Source organism: Mirounga leonina, unplaced genomic scaffold, assembly GCF_011800145.1.
Source record: "Mirounga leonina isolate KUSES-001 unplaced genomic scaffold, KU_Mleo_1.0 Mir_100540, whole genome shotgun sequence".
NCBI lineage: Eukaryota > Metazoa > Chordata > Mammalia > Carnivora > Phocidae > Mirounga > Mirounga leonina.
Window position 1 is genome coordinate 165,447 of NW_023269972.1, and position 21,354 is coordinate 186,800.

At 38.4% G+C, this 21,354-nt stretch overlaps 1 protein-coding gene across 1 annotated transcript in view; it reads left to right on the forward strand.

The window, feature by feature from the left end:
* Nucleotides 1-958: 958 nt before the first annotated feature.
* LOC118012926 (BCL-6 corepressor-like) overlaps nt 959-21,354 on the forward strand; it is a 77,138-nt gene continuing 56,742 nt past the window's right edge. The window contains exon 1 of the mRNA XM_035008836.1: nt 959-988. Within this exon, the coding sequence (XP_034864727.1) occupies nt 959-988 (30 nt within the window). The remainder of the gene's footprint in view (nt 989-21,354) is intronic.

Below are 21,354 nucleotides of genomic sequence, written 5' to 3' on the forward strand. Positions count from 1 at the left end.
CAAATTTTTCACATTTAGCACATCGAATATATCATGCTACTGTCTCTGGCCTGCCAAATTTCTGTGAACAGATGTGTTGATAGCCTTATGGGTTGTCCCTTGTCAGCTAAGGACTTCTTTTGTTTTATTGCTCTTTGGATTTTTTCCTTATAACTGTATTTTGCAAATGTAATTACAGTTGTCTTGGTGTTGGCCTGCTTTTGTTTATTTTGATGGAAGTTCTCTATGCCTCTTGGCTCTGGATATCTGTTTCCTTCTGCAGATTTGGGACGTTTTCAGCTGTGATTCCTAAAATAAATTTTCTGTCCACTTTTCTCTTTTTCTCTGGGGACTCCTATGATATGGATGTTATTACAATTGATGGAGTCACTTGAGTCCCTTAAGTCTGTTCTCCTGTTCCACATCTTCTTCTCTCTTTTGTTCAGCTTCATTAATTCCTGTAACATTGTCATTTATATAATTTGTTCATTTGTCAGTCTCAGTTCAGTCTCAGTTATTGCATATTTTATTACTGTTTGGGTGTTTTATTAACACTTTTATCTCTGTGGGTAGGGACTCCCTTATATATCCCATGCTTTTCTGAAGCCCAGTGAGTATCCTTATGATTGTTGCTTTATTTTATAAATTATTTTTTAAATTTTATTTTAATATGTTATGTTAGTCACCATAGAATACATCATTAGCTTTTTTTAAAATCTTTTATTAAAAAGAAACAAAACAAAACATAGATGTGGTATAGAGGGAGAGGAGGCAGAGCACAGAGGATTTGCAGGGCAGTGAAAATACCCTGCATGATACTATAATGGTAGATGCATATTATTAAATCATCTGTCCAAACCCATAGCATGTACACCACCAAGAGTGAGCCCGAATGTAATCTATGGACATAGGGTGACAATGATGTGTCCACGTAGGTTTGTCAGTTGTAACGAATGTACCAATCTGGTGTGGGATATCGATGGTGGGCAAGACTGTGCACAATCAAGAGGTATATGGGAGATCACTGAACCTTCCACTCGATTTTGCTGTGAACCTAAAACTGCTTTAAAAAATAAAGTCTTTTAAAAAATAAAAATTAAAAATTAAATTGATTTTCTAATTATTAAATTTGTCGACTTTTATTTTTTTTTACTTTTTAATTTGTCGACTTTTAAAAGGAATTTTAATCATCAAGCAGAGCACATGAGCTTAATAAGGCAGTCACCAGTCGGACTGATCTGGCTTTAAAATCCAACACCACCATTTAATAGCTGTGTGACCTTGGACAAGGTATATAATCTCTCTGGGTTTTTTTCACAGGTAATACAAGGATGATAATAATATCATCTCCTTGGATGGTTGTGAGGATTGAAAAAAATAATCCATTTAAAGATCTTAGCACAGGGGCTGCCTGACTGGCTCAGTCCCTATGGCATTCTTTTTTTTTATTATTGTATTAGGTTAATCAACATACATTGCATCATTAGTTTTTGATGTAGTGTTCCATGATTCATTGTTTGCGTATAACACCAGTGCTTAACACCATGCCCTGTTTAATACCCATCACCAGGCTAACCCATCACCCCAACCCCTACCCTCTAGAACCCTCAGTTTGTTTCTCAGAGTCCGTAGTCTCCCTCCGATTTCCCCCCTTCATTCTTCCCTTCCTGCTATCTTCTTCTCTTTTTTTAAATTTTTTTTAACATATAATGCATTATTTGTTTCAGAGGTATGGATCTGAGATTCAACAGTCTTGCACAATTCACAGTGCTCACCATTGCACATACCTTACCCAATGTCTATCACCCAGCCACCCCATCCCTCCCACCCCCTACCACTCCAGCAACCCTCAGTTTGTTTCCTGAGATTAAGAATTCCTCATATGAGTGAGGTCATATGATACATGCCTTTCTCTGATTGACTTATTTTGCTCAGCATAATACCCTCCAGTTCCATTCATGTCTTTGCAAATGTCAACATTTCATTCCTTTGATGGCTGCATAATATTCCATTGTATATATACCACATCTTTATCCATTCATCTGTCGATGGACATCTTGGCTCTTCCCATAGTTTGGTTATTGTGGACATTGCTGCTATAAACATTGGGATGCATCTACCTCTTCGGATCACTACATTTATATCTTTGGAGTAAATACCAGTAGTACAATTGCTGGGTCATAAGGTAGCTCTATTTTCAACTTTTTGAGGAACCTCCGTACTGTTTTCTGGAGTGGCTGCACCAGATTGCATTCCCACCAACAGTGTAGGAGGGTTTCCCTTTCTATGTATCCCACCAACATCTGTCGTTTCCTGACTTGTTAATTTTAGCCATTCTGACTGGTGTGAGGTGGTATCTCATTGAGGTTTTGATTTGGATTTCCCTGATGCCGAGTGATGTTGAGCACTTTTTCATGTGTCTGTTGGCCATTTGGATGTCTTCTTTGGAAAAATGTCTGTTCATGTCTTCTGCCCATTTCTTGATTGGATCATTTGTTCTTTGGGTATTGAGTTTAATAACTGCTTTATAGATTTTGGATACTAGCCCTTTATACGATATATCATTTGCAAATATGTTCTCCCATTCTGTCAGTTGTCTTTTGGTTTTGTTGACTGTTTCTCTTGCTGTGCAAATCTTTTTATCTTGATGAAGTCCCACTAGTTCATTTTTGCCCTTGCTTCCCTGGCCTTTGGCAATGTTTCTAGGAAGAAGTTGCTGCGGCTGAGGTCGAAGAGGTTGCTGCCTGTGTTTTCCTTTAGGATTTTGATGGCCTCCTCTCTCACATTTAGGCCTTTCAACCATTTGGAGTCTATTTTTGTGTGTGGTGTAAGGAAATGGTCCAGTTTCATTCTTCTGCATGTGGCTGTCCTATGTTCCCAACACCATTTGTTGAAGAGACTGTCTTTTTCCCATTGAACATTCTTTCCTGCTTTGTCGAAGATGAGTTGACCATACAGTTGAGGTTCCATTTCTGGGCTCTCTGTTTTGTTCCATTGATCTATGTGTCTTTTTTTATGCCAGTACCCTACTGTCTTGATGATGACAGTTTTGTAATAGAGCTTGAAGTCCGGAATTGGGATGCCGCCAGCTCTGCTTTTCTTTTTCAACATTCCTCTGGCTATTCGGGGTCTTTTCTGGTTCCATACAAGTTTTAGGATTATTTGTTCCATTTCTTTGAAAAAAGTGGATGGTATTTTGGTAGGGATTCCATTAAATGTGTAGATTGCTCTAGGTAGCATTGACATCTTCACAATCTTTGTTCTTCCAATCCATGATGGAACGTTTTTCCATTTCTTTGTATCTTCCTCAATTTCTTTCATGAGTATTTTATAGTTTTCTGAGTACAGATTCTTTGCCTCTTTTGTTAGATTTATTCCTAGGGATCTTATGGTTTTGGGTACAATTGTAAATGGGATCAACTCCTTAATTTCCCTTTCTTCTGTCTTGTTGTTGGTGTATAGGAATGGCACTGATTTCCGTGCATTGATTTTATATCCTGCCACTTTACTGAATTCCTGTATGAGTTCTAGCAGTTTTGGGGTGGAGTCATTTGAGTTTTCCACATAAAGTATCATATCATCTGCAAACAGTGAGACTTTGACTTCTTCTTTGCCGATTCCGATACCTTTTCTTTTTGTTTTCTGACTGCTGTGGCTAGGACTTCTAATACTATGTTGAATAGCAGTGGTGATAGTGGACATCCCTGCCGTGTTCCTGACTTTAGGGGGAAAGCTCTCAGTTTTTCCCCCTTGAGAATGATATTGGCTGTGGGTTTTTCATAGATGTCTTTTATGATATTGAGGTATGTACCCTCTATCCCTGTACTCTAAAGAGTTTTGATCAATAAAGGATGTTGTACTTTGTCAAATGCTTATTCTGCATTTATTGAGAGGATCATATGGTTCTTGTTCTTTCTTTTATTAATGTATTGCATCACATTGATTGATTTGCAGATGTTGAACCAACCTTGCAGCCCAGGGATAAATCCTACTTGGTCATGGTGAATAATCCTTTTAATGTACTGTTGGATCCTATTGGCTAGTATTTTGGTGAGAATTTTTGCATCCATGTTCATCAGGGATATTGGTCTGTAATTCTTTTTGTTGGGGTCTCTGTCTGGTTTTGAGATCAAGGTAATGGTGGCCTCATAAAACGAGTTTGGAAGTTTCCCTTCCATTTCTATTTTTTTGGAACAGTTTCAGAAGATAGGTATTAATTCTTCTTTAAATGTTTGGTAGAATTCCCCAGGGAAGCCATCTGGCCCTGGGTTCTTGTTTTGGGAGATTTTTGATGACTGCTTCAATTTCCTTAGTGGGTATAGGTCTGTTCAGGTTTTCCATTTCTTTGTGGTTCAGTTTTGGTAGTTTATAGGTCTCTAGGAATGCATCCATTTCTTCCAGATTATGTAATTTGCTGGCATATCATAATATGTTCTTATAATTGTTTGTTTTCTTTCGTGTTGGTCATGATCTCTCCCCTTTCATTCATGATTTTATTTATTTGAGTCCTTTCTCTTTTCTTTTTTGTAAGTCCAGCCAGGGGTTTATCAATCTTATTAATTCTTTCAAAGAAGGAGCTCCTACTTTTGTTGATCTGTTCTACTGTTCTTATGGTTTCTATTTCATTAATATCTGCTCTCATCTTTATTATTTCTCTTCTTCTGCTGGGTTTAGGCTTATTTGCTGTTCTTTCTCCAGCTCCTTTACGTGTAGGATTAGGTTGTGTATTTGCGACCCCTCTTGTTTCTTGAGAAAGGGTTGTATTGCTATATACTTTCCTCTTAGGACTGACTTTGCTGCATTCCGAAGATTTTGAACAGCTGTATTTTCATTTTCATTTGTTTTCATGAATTTTTTAAACTCTTCTTTAATTTCCTGGTTGACCCATTCATTCTTTAGGAAGATGCTCTTTGGCCTCCATGAATTTGAGTTCTTTCCGACTATCCTCTTGTGATTGAGTTCTAGTTTCAAAGCATTGTGGTCTGAAAATATGCAGGGAGTGATCCCAATCTTTTGGTACCAGTTGAGACCTGATTTGTGACCAGGATGTGATCTATTCTGGAGAATGTTCCATGGGCACTAGAGAAGAATGTGTATCCTATTGCTTTGGTGTGTAGTGTTGTGAATACATCTATGAAGTCCATTTGGTCCAGTGTATCATTTAAAGTCTTTATTTCCTTGTTGATCTTTTGCTTAGATGATCTGTGCATTTCTTAGATAACACTGTCCAATAGTGTTAACGTCCCTTATTATTATTGTATTGTTTTCAGTGTGTTTCTTTGATTTGTTATTAATTAGCTTGTTGGCTCCTCCCATGTTAGGGGCATAGATATTTACAGTTGTTAGATCTTCTTGTTGGATAGACCGTTTAAGTATGATATAGTGTCCTTTCTCATCTCTTATTATAGTCTTTGGTTTAAAACCTTATTTGTCTGATATAAGGATTGCCACCCCAGCTTTCTCTTCATGTCAATTAGCATGGTAAATGGTCTATCCCCGCACCCCTCACTTTCAATCTGGAGGTTTCTTTGGGTCTCAAATGAGTCTCTTCCAGGCAGCATATCAATGGATCTTGTTTTTTTATCCAGTCTGATACGCTGTGTCTTTTGATTGGGGCATTTAGCCCATTTACATTCAGGTAACTATTGAAAGATATCAATTTAGTGCCATTGTATTGCCTGGAAGTTGACTGTTACTGTATATTGTCTGTGTACCTTTCTGGTCTATGTTAGTTTTAGGCTCTCTCTTTGCTCAGAGGACCTCTTTCAGTATTTCTTGTAGGGCTGGTTTGGTGTTTGCATATTCTTTTAGTTTTTGTTTGTCCTGGAAGCTTTTTATCTCTCCTATTTTCAGTGACAGCTTAGCTGGATATAGTATTCTTGGCTGCATATTATTCTTGTTTAGTGCTCTGAATATATCATGCCAGTCTTGATGCCTGTTTCCTTCCCCAAATTAGGGACGTTCTCTACTATAATTTGCTCCAATATACCTTCTGCCCCTCTCTCTCTTTCTTCTTCTTCTGGGAACCCAAGTATTCTAACATTGTTTCATCTTATGGTATCACTTATCTCTCGAATTCTGCCCTCATGATCCAGTAGTTGTTTCTGGCTCTTTTTCTCAGCTTCTTTATTTTCCATCATTTGGTCTTCTTTATCACTAATTCTCTTTTCTGACTCCTTTATCCTAGCAGATAGAGCCTCTGTTTTTTATTGCATCTCATTAATAGTCTTTTTGATTTCGACTTGGTTAGATTTTAGTTCTTTCATTTCTCCAGAAAGGGTTTCTCTAATGTCTTCCATGCTTTTTTCAAGCCCAGCTAGCATCTTTAAAATCATCACTGAACTCTAATTCTGACATCTTACTAATGTCCGTGTTGATTAGGTCCCTGGCATTGGTACTGCCTCTTGTTCTTTTTTTTGAAGTGATTTTTTCCATCTTATCATTTTGTTCAGAGGAGAATAGATGAATGAGAGATCAAAATGCTAACAGGGTATCAGCAACACCAGGAAAATATACACTAAACAAATCAGAAGAGACCTGAAACCAGGGGAAAAGAAAGGGAAAGAAAGAAAGAAAAGAAAAGAAAAATATAAAGAAAAATATATGATCAGATATGATCAGGCTGGTGAACAGATCAGTGCCACACACTAGATTTTGAGTGTATTTTGGTCTGTTAGAAGATACTGCCTCCCAAAATTTTAAAGAAATAAAAGCTTATATATGTACAAAAATAAGGGTAAATACTTTGAAGGGATGGAATATGATCGTAAAGATGAAAATTATAAAAGATTTTATAAGAGGAATTGATAAGAAGCTGGTTGAAAAAAAAAGAAGAGAAATTAAAAAGAAGTATGTGATCAGGGAGGAGACTAGAACGAAGCCATACACTAGAGATTTAGAGTATATTTTGTTCTGTTAGAAGAAATGTATCCCAAAATTACGAGAGAACAGCATATATATATATGTATGTATCCAAAAACAGGGTTAACTACTATGAAGGGATAGAGTATGACTCTAATAATGAAAAAATAAAAAAGATTTTTAAAAGGGATTGGTAAGATGTTGGTTGAAAAAGGGAAAAAGAAAAATTCAAAAACAAAGTCAGAAAAAGAAAAAAGTTTATAAAAATTAACTCGGAAAGACTAAAGAATCATGGTTAAAAAAGCCATGGATTCTGTGTGCAGTATTCCACTAGCGCTGGCGCTCTGTGGTTCTCATTGATCAGTAAACTTGGTCTTGCCTGGCTGTTCTTGCTGATCTTCTGGGGGACGGGCCTGTTGCCATGGTTCCCAAATGTCTTTGCGGGAGGCCGGGCTAAGTAATCTGCTGGGGTTTGTTCTCAGGAGCTTTTGTTCCCTGCAAGCCTTTGGTACAGCTTTTGAGGCCGAGAGTGAAAATGGCAGCCTCCCAATCTCCACCCCGGAGGAGTTGAGAACTTGGGGCCCCACTCCTCAGTGAGCCCCCAGAGAAAAGCAGTCAGTCACTCCCTTCTCCCCAGTCTCCAGCTGCACTCCGTGCTCACCCGGCCTGTGATGGAGCGTTTCTATCTCTGGCACCCGACCCCGTGTGAAGTCCAAACCCAGCAGATCCCTGTGGTGCACTCCTGTGCTGCTTCTCCTGGAGGAGGAAGAGGAGTCTCCCTGGATCTGCCGCTTGTTGGGTCCCTGCTGCAGGAGCAGTGGCCCTACTGTGCCCGGATCACGATTTATGGCAACCCTGAGCTGAGAGCCCGGACCTTGGCTCTGTCTCTGCAGCCAGCTTCCCCACTTGGATACCTGGGAGCTCTGCCACACTCAGGCACCCCCGGTCTTTCTGTGACCCCGAGGCTCCTGAGACCACACTGTCCCACGAGGGTTCCACCCCCCACTTAGCCACTGGAGCGACGTCCTTCAGAGGAGCAGACTTCTAAAAGTTCCAGTTTTGTGCTGGTAGCTGGCTGACGGAGGCCCCCTCCCCCACTGTCTATCCTCCCAAATATCACCTCAGATTCACTTCTCCGCATGTCCTACCTTCCAGAAAGTGGTCGCTTTTCTGTTCAGAGAGTTGCTGCTACTCTTTTTTTCAATCACCTGTTCAGTTCATAGGTGTTCAGAATGGTTTGTTCCCTGTCTAGCTGAATTCCTGGGACCAGATGAAATTTAGGTTTCCCACTCTTCCGCCATCTTGCTCCTCCACCCCACATCATTAGTTTTTGATGTAGTGATCCATTATTCATTGTTTTCCTATAACACCCAGTGCTCCATGCAGTATGTGCCCTCCTTAATACCCATTACTGGACTAACCCATCCCCTCGAAAACCCTGTTTGTTTCTCAGAGTCCATAGTCTCTCATTGTTCATCTCTCCCTCCGATTTCCCCCCTTCGTTTTTCCGTTCCTTCTCTTACTCTCCTCCATGCTATTCCTTATGTTCCACAAATAAGTGAAACCATATGATAATTGATTTTCTCTGGACTTATTTCACTTAGCCAACTTTCTCCAGTCCCATCCATATTGATGTAAATGTTGGTATCCATCCTTTCTGAAGGCTGAGTAATATTCCATTGTATATATGGACCACATCTTCTTTATCCATTCATCTGTTGAAGGGCATCTCGGCTCTTTCCACAGTTTGGCTATTGCGGACATTGCTGCTATGAACATTGGGGTGCATATGGCCCTTCTTTTCACGACATCTCTGTCTTTGGGGTAAAAACCCAGGAGTGTAATTGCTGGTTCCTAGGGTAACTCTATTTTTAATTTTTTGAGGGACCTCCACACTGTTTTCCAAAGTGGCTGTACCAATTTGCATTCCCACCAACAGTGTAAGAGGGTTCCCCTTTCTCCACAGCCTCTCCAAAATTTGTTGTTTCTTTCCTTGTCGATTTTTTTTCTTTCTTCCTTTTTTTTTGGTGTAAGGTGATGTCTAAATGTGGTTTTCATTTGAATTTTCCTGATGGTAGTGATATTGAACGTTTTTTCATGTTTCTGTTAGCCATTTGTATGTCTTCCTCAGAGAGGTGTTTGTTCATGTCTTCTGCCCATTTTTTGACTTGATTATTTGTTTTTTGGGTGTTAAGTTTGAGTTCTTTCTAGATCTTGGATACCAGCCCTTTATCTGTAGTGTCATTTGCAAATATCTGCTCCCATTCTGGGAGTTACCTCTTTGTTTTGTTGAGTGTTTTCTTTGCTATGAGGAAGCTTTTTATCTTGATAAAGTCCCAGAAGTTCATTTTGCTTTAGTTTCACTACCTTTGGAGATGTATCTTGAAAGAAGTTTCTGTGGCTGATGTCAAAGAGGTTGCTGCCTATGTTCTCCTCTAGGGTTTTGATGGGTTCCTGTCTCACATTGAGGTCTTCCACCCATTTTGAGTTTATCTTTGTGTATGGTGTTAGAGAATGGTTGAGTTTCATTGTTCTGCATGTGGCCGTCCAATTTTCCCAGCACCATTTATTGAAGAGACTGTCTTTCTTCCATTGCATATTTTTTCCTGCTTTGTCAAAGATTATTTGACCATAGAGCTGAGGGTCAATATCTGGGCTCTCTATTCTGTTCCACTGGTCTATATTTGTATGGAATCAGAAAAGACCCCAAATCGCCAAGGAAATGTTGAAAAAGAAAAACAAAGCTGGGGGCCTCACATTGCCTGATTTCAATGTATATTACAAAGCCATGATCACCAAGATAGCATGGTACTGGCACAAATACAGACCTATAGACCAGTGATTGTTCTTTTAAATTCTACACTTAGCAGGTCAGGTATATTTGCTTTACTTACATATCTGATAATGGTCATATCTTGTTTTTTCATTTGGGATGAATTTCTCAATCTTGGCATTTTTTGTCTAAGTCTGTGCCTTCTCTGTCTTAAATGTGCTGTTGTATTTCCTGCTCCTGAGAACAATGGCTTTATGAAGAAGACGTCAAATAGTGTCCACTTCAGGGAGCATCTCTGCTGTGTGCTGTATGCAGTCTGCTGTTGTGTTTTGGCTGCTCTCTCCTTCAGACCAGTTGTTTGCAGAGGCTCTCCTTGCCTTCAGTGGGCAGTATTTGGTCCCTGACCAGAACGTGGTGAGTTGTAACTAGGTGTGCTTTGGTCTGCTTGTGAAATGAGACCTCATACCACCTCCACTAGAATTGAGGCCCTGCAGATGTCTCTGGTTGGGAGACATGGTGTGGGCAGAGGTTTGTGCTGGTTTTCTTGGGAAGGGGCCCACTTCACTGGAACTGAGGCAAAGTGGGCCGATTTGACTAACTAGATCAGAGCCATCAGAGTCCTTGGTGTGTGAGTTGGTGTAAACAAGTTAGGCAACCAGTTTGGGAGCTGTGCTACCTCTTGTAGGTGAGTCTGTGTTTATGCTGAGGGCTAGGTGAGGGAAATGGTGCAGGCCAGCTTCTTTGTCCCCAGAGAGGTGTCTCTGTGGATGCTGTCTCTCAGAGACGTGCTTCTAGAAGAGTGAGTAATCCACCACCACTGTGTGTACTGGATGTTTTTCAGATTGCTGGTTCTGCACTATCCACTTTGGGTTGTTTGCTTGTCTTCTGTGTGGGAACATCACATGGTGCCCCTGGGCTGTATCCCAGCCAAGCCTGGTGACCTTTCACTCCCCAGATTTTAGGAACATAACATGGGCAAGGGCTTGTGCTGGTCTTCTGGGAGAGGGGTCTACTGCACTGGGACTGAGGGAATCTTAACAGAGAACAGCAGTCCCACCGGGGAAACGGGGTTTGGTGTAAGCAGGTTACACAACCTGTGCAGGCACTGTGCTGCCTCTTACTGGTGGCTGTGTGTTTATTCTTAGGGGTGAGGAGGGAAATGGTGCCACCCAGCTGTTTCGTCCTCATAGACGTGATTCTGTGAACACTGTTATCAGTGATGCACTCCAAGAGAGCATATAGGCTCTGGTGTGTGTGCCACAGGCATTCTTCAGATCCCTGTTTCTACACTTTGTGTCCCACGGTTGTTTGCCTTCCTTCTCTCTAGGAACAGTGCAGCACCCCAGGGTTCTATTATTTATTTATTTATTTATTTATTTATTTATTTATTTATTTATTTGTTTGTTTGTTTATTATTTGTTTATTTATTTTATTATTATTTTTTTAATGGAGAGAGGGAACGCAAGCAGGGTGAGAGGGAAAGAGAAGAACAGACTTCCCGCAGAGCAGGGAGCACCATAAGGGACTCAATCCCAGGACCCTGGGATCATAACTGAGCCGAAGGCAGACGCTTAATGACTGAGCCACCCAGGTGCCCAATCAGGATTCTGTTTTAAATCTGCAGGCTTTGAGCTTCACTCATTTAAAAAAATATGGAAATCAGCCTTTCTCATTTTTCTAGCCACTGGCTTTGGTGAAGTGTTCTCCTTGCACGTTCCCCTGTGTGCTCTTCTCTCACACCCTTCTCTGTGACCATGGCTTCCTCCCCTCCACAGCACCTGTAGTCTGTTTCTGCCGTAAACCACATCTCTGCATTTCCTACTTCCCTTAATGTGGCTTCTTCTCTCCCGTTAGTTGTGGAGTTTGTTCTCTCAGTCTTCAGGTTGACTTCTGAGAAATTTAAGTTGATTTTATAGTTATCTTGTTATGTTTAAGGGATCAAAGGAGCCTGGGGTCCTCTTTCTATGCCTGTGTTAGCTACGCACTAAATAAAAACTTAAACAAAAAAATAAAAAGCAGGATATGCTTAAGCAAGATGAGAAGAGGTACTAAGCCTCAAATGAGTGGGGTCTGGGTGGCTCAGTCAGTTAAAATCCGCCTTCAGCTCAGGTCATGATCCCAGGGTCCTGGGATCCAGCCCCGCATCAGGCTCCCTGCTGTGCGGGAAGCCTGCTTCTCCCTCTCCAACTCCCCCTGCTTCTGCTTTCTCTGTCTCTGTCAAATAAATAAATAAAATCTTAAAAAATAAATAAACCTCAAATGAGCAATTAAAATTTTATATGGGGATAAAACAGCCATCGTTGTGATCCTGTTAATAAAAAACATTTGTGTTTATTCTTCCCTCATTAGTGCACTGGAATATGATGTGGTTAGGGCTGTTGGGCATAGAAGGTAAAGGTGAGATTTAGCCTTGCCAGCCCTGCCAGCTTCCCTCTCAAAAGGGGAAATGAGTGCCTTTTGTCCAGTTCTGGCATGGCAACAACTCAAAACCATTCAGGTTAACTCTTTAAGACTTCTGTGTTCGGTAATGATTTCACATCCCCAGGCAACATCAGTTAGATTTAAGTGATCTGATAATCTCATTTAGTGATTGGTGGTCACTTTACCATCCAGTACTTGTAACCTACAATCTGTGAATTATGCAAGTGACAGCCCTGGAAATGCATTTGGCCCCGGATCCCCTCACCTATCTGACTGGTCCCATAAGAAGAATCAGTATGTTCATGCCTGTGAATCCCTGAGGTCTGGCAAAATGCACTTTAAAATGTGCGCCTAAAAGACTGGGAAAGGGAAATGGAGGGAGAACAGAGTAATATTGCCTATTCATTGGATTGTTTGCATGTTGTTTTAAGTGCCTTGGGTCCCCTAGAGTTCAGCTAGAAAAGTTACATTTCTGCTGCACTGTTACATTTGGGCAGGTGTATTACTTCATTCCTGAATCTGTACATTGATGTCAAAAATAATCTTTCTTTCTAGAGCCTGCATTATATGTGAATTGCCTAGAAAGACATCTCTATTTCCTTGTTTGTATTTTCTTAACATCCTGAAGTTAAAAAACAAAGTAAGAGTAGATGTTAAAAGCTGCCATTAAAGAAGAGGGCATAGGGCGCCTGGGTGGCTCAGTTGGTTAAGCGACTGCCTTCGGCTCAGGTCATGATCCTGGAGTCCCGGGATCGAGTCCCACGTCGGGCTCCCTGCTCAGCAGGGAGTCTGCTTCGCCCTCTGACCCTCCCCCCTCTCATGTGCTCTCTCTCATTCTCTCTCTCTCAAATAAATAAATAAATAAAATCTTTAAAAAAAAAAAAAAAAAAAAAGAAGAGGGCATATATTTAGCAGCTCCCAGTATGGGAGTTCAGTAAACAGTAAGAGGATCTACATGTATGGGATGAAAGAAGATAGCTGAATGAATGTGCCTGTCTGGTTTAGGCATGAGAAGAGACACCTCTTTTTTCCCCTAATGAGGCAGAATGAATATTGAGGCCCACCTCACCTTCACACATCCAAATGATGAGTGGGCCCAAAAAGATTGGGGAAGAAAGATCTGCATGTAGGTGCCAGTTCTAGATTGTTTTAACATAAAACTGGGTTCAGGGAATCATTGTGGGCCTTGAAGCCCCTCAAGACCTTTTAGTGGAGTCTCTTCTTAATTTGCTATTTCATACTTATCAATGAAAGTCAATTCCAGTAGTGGGATAATATATGTATTCTTTTGTAATTGACTTTCTTTTTCCTTTACAAAGCATGCTGTTTTCAAGGTAGCATCTGTGCTGTACTATACATATGATTATGTAAGTTGTTTTTATAGTTCAGTTATATTCCATGGATATGCTATATTTTATTTATTCTTTCCAGTATGGGCATTTGGATTGTTTTGTGCTTTGCCTGTTTGAATTATGCTGCTAATAAACATTTGTGTACAGTGTTTGTTTGAACACCTGGTTTTCGTATTTTTGCAGATATGCTAAAAGGAGTCGAATTTTAGGATCTTTAACATTCTGATGAATTTTCTGCCTAGTTTCCACAGTGCCTACATCATTTACAGTCTCACCAGCAATAGGAGGCTTCCAATTTCTGTACATCCTCTACTTGATGTGTTTTTGTTTTTTATTATGATAAAGTATATGTAACAAAATTTATCACTTTAACTATTTTTTAAGTGTACAGCTCTGTGACCTTGGATACATTTATATGAGTCTGCATCCATTACCACTATCCATCTCTAGAACAATCTATCTTTCCCTTCAGAAACTGTGTACCACTTACATACTGACTGCCATCCCACCATGATACCACCATTGTAGTTTCTGTAAATTTGATGGCTTTAGGTACCTCATATAGGTGGATTTAGAGTATTTGTCCTGTTCTGACTGTTATTTCACTTGTATAGTGTATAGTGTTTCCAAGGTTCATCACTGTTGTAGCATATCTGACAGTTTTCTTGCCTTTAAATATTTCATTGAATGTACATACCATATTTTGTTTATCCATTCATCTGTTAATGGACATTTGGGTTGTTTGTACCTTTTGGCTATTGTGAATGTGTTGCTATGAATGTTGGTGTATAAAATCTGTTTGAGTTAGTGCTTTCATTTTTTATTTACCCAGAAGTAGAATTGCTGGCTCAGATTATAATTTTGTTTAATGCTTTGAGGAACTGCCATACTGTTTTACACAGTGGCTGCACATTACATGCGCATCAGCCTTGGGCAAGTATTCCAGTATTCCCACATCATTGCTATACTTTTTTTTTCTTTTTTAAGACCATAGCATGGTAGTGGATATGAAATGGTATCACATTGTGATTTTGATTTCCAGTTTCCTAGTGATTAGTGATGGTGAGCACATCTCCATGTGCTACTTACTGTTCCTGTATCCCCTTAGGAAAAATATTTATTCAAATGCTGTGCATATTTTTTGTCATGTTGTTTTGTTACTGAGTTTCAGCAGTTCTTTATGTGTTTGGAATATCTGTCCCTTATCAGGTATCTGAATTTCATATATTTTCTGTTGTCTGTAGGGTGCCTTTTTATTTTCTTCATAGTATCTTTTAAAAATATAAATTATGGTAAAACTCACATAACATAAAACCATCAGAGCTACTTTAACTATACAGTTGAATAATATTAACAGTATTCATTTTATAGCCACCAATGACTAGAATGCTTTTCATCTTACTAAATTAAAAATCTACACCCAAGAACAATCATTTTATCCTCTCTATAGACCCTTGACAACCATTATTCTGCTTTCTGTTCTATGAGTTTTAATACTGAGGCCCAATGGAATATTATGCTTATTTTGTGACTGAATTATTTCTCTCAGCACAGTATTATGAAGCTTCAGCCATGTTGAAGCATGTGACAGGTAGCTTTATAATATGTTTTGAGTTCATAAAGTATGACACCTCCAAATTTGTTTTTCTTTTCCAAAAGTTTGGGCTATTGGAGTCCCTTGAGAATTCATATACTTATAGGATTTTTTTTCTATTTTTGCAAAAAATGTCATTGGGATTTCAGAGACACTACATTAAATCTGTAGATCAATGGCTAGTGCTGACATCTTAACAACATTAAATCTTTTAATTCATAAACATGCATATCTTTAGTTTCTTTCATCACCGTCTTCTGGTTTGGAGTTCACAACTCATTTGTCTCCTGGGTTATTTGTTACTTGTTTTAATGGTCTTGTAATAGAGTGGTCTTGTTAATTTCATTTTTAGATTGTTTTCTCTTAGTGTGCAGAAAAATGCAACATTTTTGTGTTTTGTGTTTTGATTTTGTATCCTCAACTTTCCTAAATTCTTTTATTAGTTCTAGCAGTATGTATCTGTGTGTATCTTTAAGATTTTCTAGATATAAAATAATGTCATCTGGCAATAGAGATAATTTTACTTCATTTCCAACAGGATTCCTTCTATATTTTCTTCTTCTTGCTTATTTTGTGTACTTTAACTTACAGTACTATGTTGAGTAGAAGTGGAGGGCGCAGATTTCCTTGTCTTGTTCCTTTTTCTTCCTGTGGAAAATCTTCCACTCTTTCAGTACTGAATATGATTTACCTGTGGATTTTCCTTATTTGTCCTTTATTATGTTATTACTAATTTTTTATTTCTATTTGCATAGAATATATTGTTCATCCTTTACATCAAGTCTATATTCATTTAGGTCTCTGCCGAATCTCTTGTACGAAGCATATACATGGATCTTTTTTATCTATTTAGTCACCCTATGTCTTTGCTTGAACCACTTAGACCATTACATGAAGTTAGTTATTGATACCCATGTATTTATCACCATTTGTTAATTATTTTGGGGCTGTTTTTGTAGTTTCTTTCTTTTTTTGTCTTCTTTTGTTCTATTTCCCACTGCCTTTCTTCACTGTTATGCTTGGAATATTTTCTGTTTATTTTTTGTGTATATTTTGCTTTGTGATTATTTTAATATTTATGTATCATATTCTAAGTATGTTACAGCATGCATTAAGTGGATGGTTTCTTACGTTTGAACACATTCTGAAAACACTACACTTTTTATTTTGTTTGAGGTTTATGATTTCATGCTTTGTATCCTTTTATTTTTCAAGTCCCTTAACTATTTTTTAAATACAATTGATTTTTAGTACTTTTATCTTTTAACCATCACAAATACTAGTTTTATGAATTAGTGATATACCACCTTTTCAATGGGTTTGATTTTACTTGTGAGATTTCTTCTTTCCTATTTTTCTTATTTCTAGTCATGGCCTTTTCTGCTTTAAAGGACTCCCTTTAACATTTTGTTTAAGTTTGGTTTTCTGCTGATAAATTTCTTTAATTTTTTTTCCTCTGGAAAACTCTGCATCTCCTTCTATTCTGAATGATAGTTTTGCTGGATACAGTATTCTCGGCTGCAGATTTTTCCCATTCAGCATATTAAATATATCATGCCACTGCCTTCTTAGAAGCCTGCCAAGTGTCTGCTGAAAAATCAGCTGATAGCCTTTTGGTGTTTCCTTTGTGCATAACTGTTTTCTTTTCTCTTGCTATTCTCAGAATTATCTCTTTATCAGTAACCTTTGACATTTTAATCATAATGTGGCCTGGTTTATCTGTGTTTTCTGGAATAATGTCTGTTTCCTTCCCCAAGTTAGGGAATTTTGCAAGTATTATTTTTTCACATGATTTTCTGTCCCTTTCTTTCTTGTATCTATTTCTGGGACTCCTATAATGCATGTTCATACACTCATGTTGTCCCAGAGATCCCTAGTGTATCATCATTTTTAAAAATTATTTTTTCTTGGGGTGCCTGGGTGGCTCAGTCGTTAAGCCTCTGCCTTCAGCTCAGGTCATGGTCCCGGGGTCCTGGGATTGAGCCCTGCATAGGGTTCCCTGCTCCACAGGAGGCCTGCTTCTCCCTCTCCCATTTCCCTTGCTTGTGTTCCCTCTCTCGCTGTGTCTCTCTCTGTCAAATAAATAAATAAAATCTTTTAAAAAATTCTTTTTTTTCTCTTTTCTCCTTAATCTGGGTGCTTTTCCATTACTTTTGTCTTCCAGCTTGCTGATACGTTCTTCTGCATCTGCTCATGTAATGTTATTTTCCTTTGGTGCATTTTTTTTAATTTCAGTTATTGTATTATTGAGCTATTTTTGGTTCTTTTTAGTATTTTTTATGTCTTTGCTGTAGTTCTCCTGTAATCATCCACTCTTCTCTTAAGGCTTATGAGTGTTTTTACGATCATTACTTTCAATTTTTATCATGTTGGTTGCTTATTTCTTATTTAAAAAAAAAAATGTATTATGTTATGTTAGTCAGCATACACAAACAGGGTTTTAGAAGAGAGTGAGGGGGGTTGATTAGCCCGGTGATGGGTATTAAGGAGGGCATGTACTGCATGGAGCATGGGGTGTTATACGAAAACAATGGAACATGGTTGCTTATTTCTATTTCATTTAGTTTTTTTTATGAAGTTTCTTGTTATTTCATTTAGAACATATTTCTCTGCCTTCTCACCTTATTTACTTTGTGTTTGTTTTTATGAATTAGCCTTGTGTAGGGTTGTCCCCTGTGTAGACGTGCATGTTCCTGGTGGCTTTAGCAGGCAGATTGGAGTTATAGCAGGGCAAGGGCTAAAGGTCCTGGGGCAGTCCACACCAGGGCCACTCTGATGGGTTGTCTGGAGCTGAAATGGGCATGGGTTGGGGGTTCCAGGGTGCCCCATTTGGGGAGAACCCTGGTAGGACAGCTAAAGGTAAAAGAAGGCAAGTGGGGGGTCACAGAGCATTCTATGCAAGGGGTGCCCTGACAGGATGGCTAGAGGCGGTGAAATAATGGCAGGTTGAAGGGAAGTCACTTAGGGTGCTATGGCATATCATCTGGAGCTGAGCAGGTTTAGGCCTAGGATGTCTTGGGGTGTTTTACACCTATGTCACCTTGGCAAGACAAATGGAGGTATAATGGATGCTGTCCAGGGGTGTCCTAATGTGCACTTTTCTGTGGGTACCTTATGGAGCCACCTGAGTGGGACAGCTGGACTTCTGATAGTCACTGGTAGGAGGATATCCTTGAGGGATTCCTGCTGTTCTTGTGGGCTAAGAGGTTGGGGACTCAGAGAAGATGTAGGTGAGGAGCTTGGATCCTGCTCCCATCTCTGCTATGAAGGTGGAGGGGTAACGAAACAATGGGGTCAGTCCCTCTGAGTCCAGAGAGCATTCTAGCAGCAGCCAGACATTTGGCAGGTGCTCAGGAACTGGTCCTTTAAAATTGTATTTGCCTTTTTTAATCAGTGACTTTTTTCTGTGCCCCAGGGAGGATGAATCTTCTCCTGGTCTCTCACTACTGTCTCTCTTCACTGCAGTTTACAGCTTTAAGGATGTGACTGCATGTCATTGCCTGACATTCTATATGTGGTCTCTCTCTGTCCTTTGTTGTACAGAAGCTGTTCAGTCAGCTCTGTCTTTTTCAGTCAGAATTGCTCTTTTTGTAGGTATAGATTCAGTGTATTGATGAGGTGAATTCAGGTCTTTGTACATTGCATCTTGGATCCTCCACCTATTTGTAGTTTTTCTTTGTGTAGTGCATTTGTCTCATGTGCCTGTGTGCGAAAATTAACCTAAAACAATGAATCTGGAAGTCTTTTCTTCTCTTAAATTTTTTGGTACAGTTACAGGTAACGTGGTGTTAATTCTTTTGAAATTGTTTGGTAGAATTACTAGTAAAGCCACAGGATCCTCCCCTCTTTATTGGGAGGTTTTTGACTCTTGATTGAACTTCTCCACTGTTTATAACTTTATTCAATGTTTCTATTTTCTCATAGTTCAATACTAATAGATTATATGTATTTTCTTATCATTCTTTTTTTTAAATTTCTGTGCAACATTTATATTATTTTTTAAATTCAATTTCAGTTATTGGAATATATTCTTTTTTTTTTTTTTTTGGTTAACCTAAGGATTTTTCAATTTTGATGATACTTAAAAAAAAAAAAGCAAGTTGTAGATTCATTGATTTTTTTTTTACATTGTTTTTCTATTCTCAACATCATTGATGTCTACTTCTCTCTATCATTTCATTCATTTTGCTAGCTTTTGATTTAGTTCTTATTTTTCTGGAAGCATAAAATTAAGTTGCTGGTTTGTGATTTCTTGTTTTTCAATTTAAGCAGTGATAGCCATGAACTTCTTTGTTAACACTGTTTTCTCTGCATTTCATAAATTTTATAATGTTGTGTTTTCATTGTTATTTGTTGTTGAGTTTTTTCAAATTTCCCTTCTGAAATCTTATCTTTAAGTGTGATGTTTAATTCACATACTTGAGAATTTTTTCAGTTTTCCTTTTGATGTTGATTTTTAGTTTCATTCCACTATGATCCTGGAAGACAATTAGTACTACTTCCTTCTTTTTATTTTTTTTATTTTTTATCTTTTTAAAGATTTTATTTATTTGAGAGAGAGAGAGAGTATGCAGCAGTAACAGGGAGAGGCAGAAGACAAAAGGAAAAACAGGCTCCCTGCTGAGCATGGAGCTGACATAAGACTAGATCCCAGGACCCGGGAACCATGACCTAAGGCAGACACTTAACAAACTTCCTTTGTGGACTAACATATGTTCTGTCCTGGAGAATGTTGCAAAGTCTTCTGTTGGGCATGGTGTTCTATACATGTCTGGTAGCCCCAATTTATCTATAGTTTTGATCAGGTTGTTTGTCTTCCTTATTCATCTTCTGTCTGGTTATCCTATCCATTACTGAAAGTGGAATATTCAAGACTCCTACTACAATCGTGTTTTGGTCTATTTCTCCCTTCAGTCTTGTTAATGTTTGCTTGAAGTATTTGGTAGTTCTGGTCCTTGATGCATACATATTTATAATTATTACTTCTTCCTGGTGAACTGGTACTTTCATTATTGTATTATGTTTTTTTTTTGTCTCTTTTGACAAATTTTGACTTAAACATACTAGTATAGCCAACCCTGCTCTTTCCTGCTTATTATTTGTATGCAATATCTTTTTCCATCCTTCCACTTCCAACCTATGTGTGTCTTAACATGAGTCTCTTCTAGACAGTGTATAGTTAGATCCTATGTTATATGTAGTCCAGATATGTCTTTTGAGTGGAGATCTTAACCTGTTTACATTTAAAGTAATTCTTGATAGTGAAGCACTTATTACTGCCATTTCATTGTTTTCTGTACCTCTTGAGTATTTTGGTTAAAACATTTCCTCTCTTATTCTCTTCCTTTGTGTTTTATTGACTTTTTATAGTGACATGCTTTGATTCTTTTCATTTCCTATGTGTATATTCTCTAGGGATATTTTCTTTGTGGTTACCATGGAGATTATAAAAACATCTTTAAGTTGTAACAGTCTACTTTAAACTGATAGCTTTAATCGCATAAAAAAAACTGTACTTATGCCCATGTTTGCCTTCCCTATATAAATGTCAAAAATTACCATTAAAATAGGTTTTTTATTCTTTCATCTTATAAATGGCACTTAAGACTTAAAAATGGATTTAAGGATCTAAATTATAATAATGCAGGTACTCTATTAGCTATATATTTATATTTACCTGGGATCCTTATAATTCATATAGTTTTGTGTTGTTTTGTGTTATAATGTGTTGCCACTTCATTGTTCAACAACAATATACATCTTATTTCAACATGGAGTACCTCTAGCATTTCAGTAGGAGGGGTCTTATAGTAATGAACTCCATTAGCATTTTTACATCTGGGAGAAATTTCAGTTTGTCTTTCAGTTTTGAATGAGTTTTGCCAGATTCAGTGTTCTTGGTTAACATTTATTTTTTTCTCATACTTTTATCATCCACTGCCTTCTTACCTGCAAGATTTCTGCTTAGAAATCTGTTAATAATTTTATATAAGCTTTTTTGTATGTGGTGGTAAGACCCTTTTCCCTTACTGCTTCCCAGTTTCTTTGTCAGTGTTCTTAGCTAGATAAGTTTCTGCCCTTTAAGTAGACCGTAGGGTTTACCTTGTCAGTAAAATATTAATCATAGAACTGTCTGCAGATAACAGGGAGAGAAAAATCAAAAGATACAATCCCAGTTTGACCCACATGCTCTTTGTTGATATAGAAAGGAGGCAATTAAAGCTTCATTGCCCCATGAAAAATTGTTTTGTTATATTAAATATTGCCTTCCAACATCTAGGAAACACCTGCAAGCCAGTCCTAACAGGCCTAAGGAGAGGGGAATGTGAGTTCTGTGCTCCTTGAGGGTATTTCAAAGAATATTGGAGATCAAT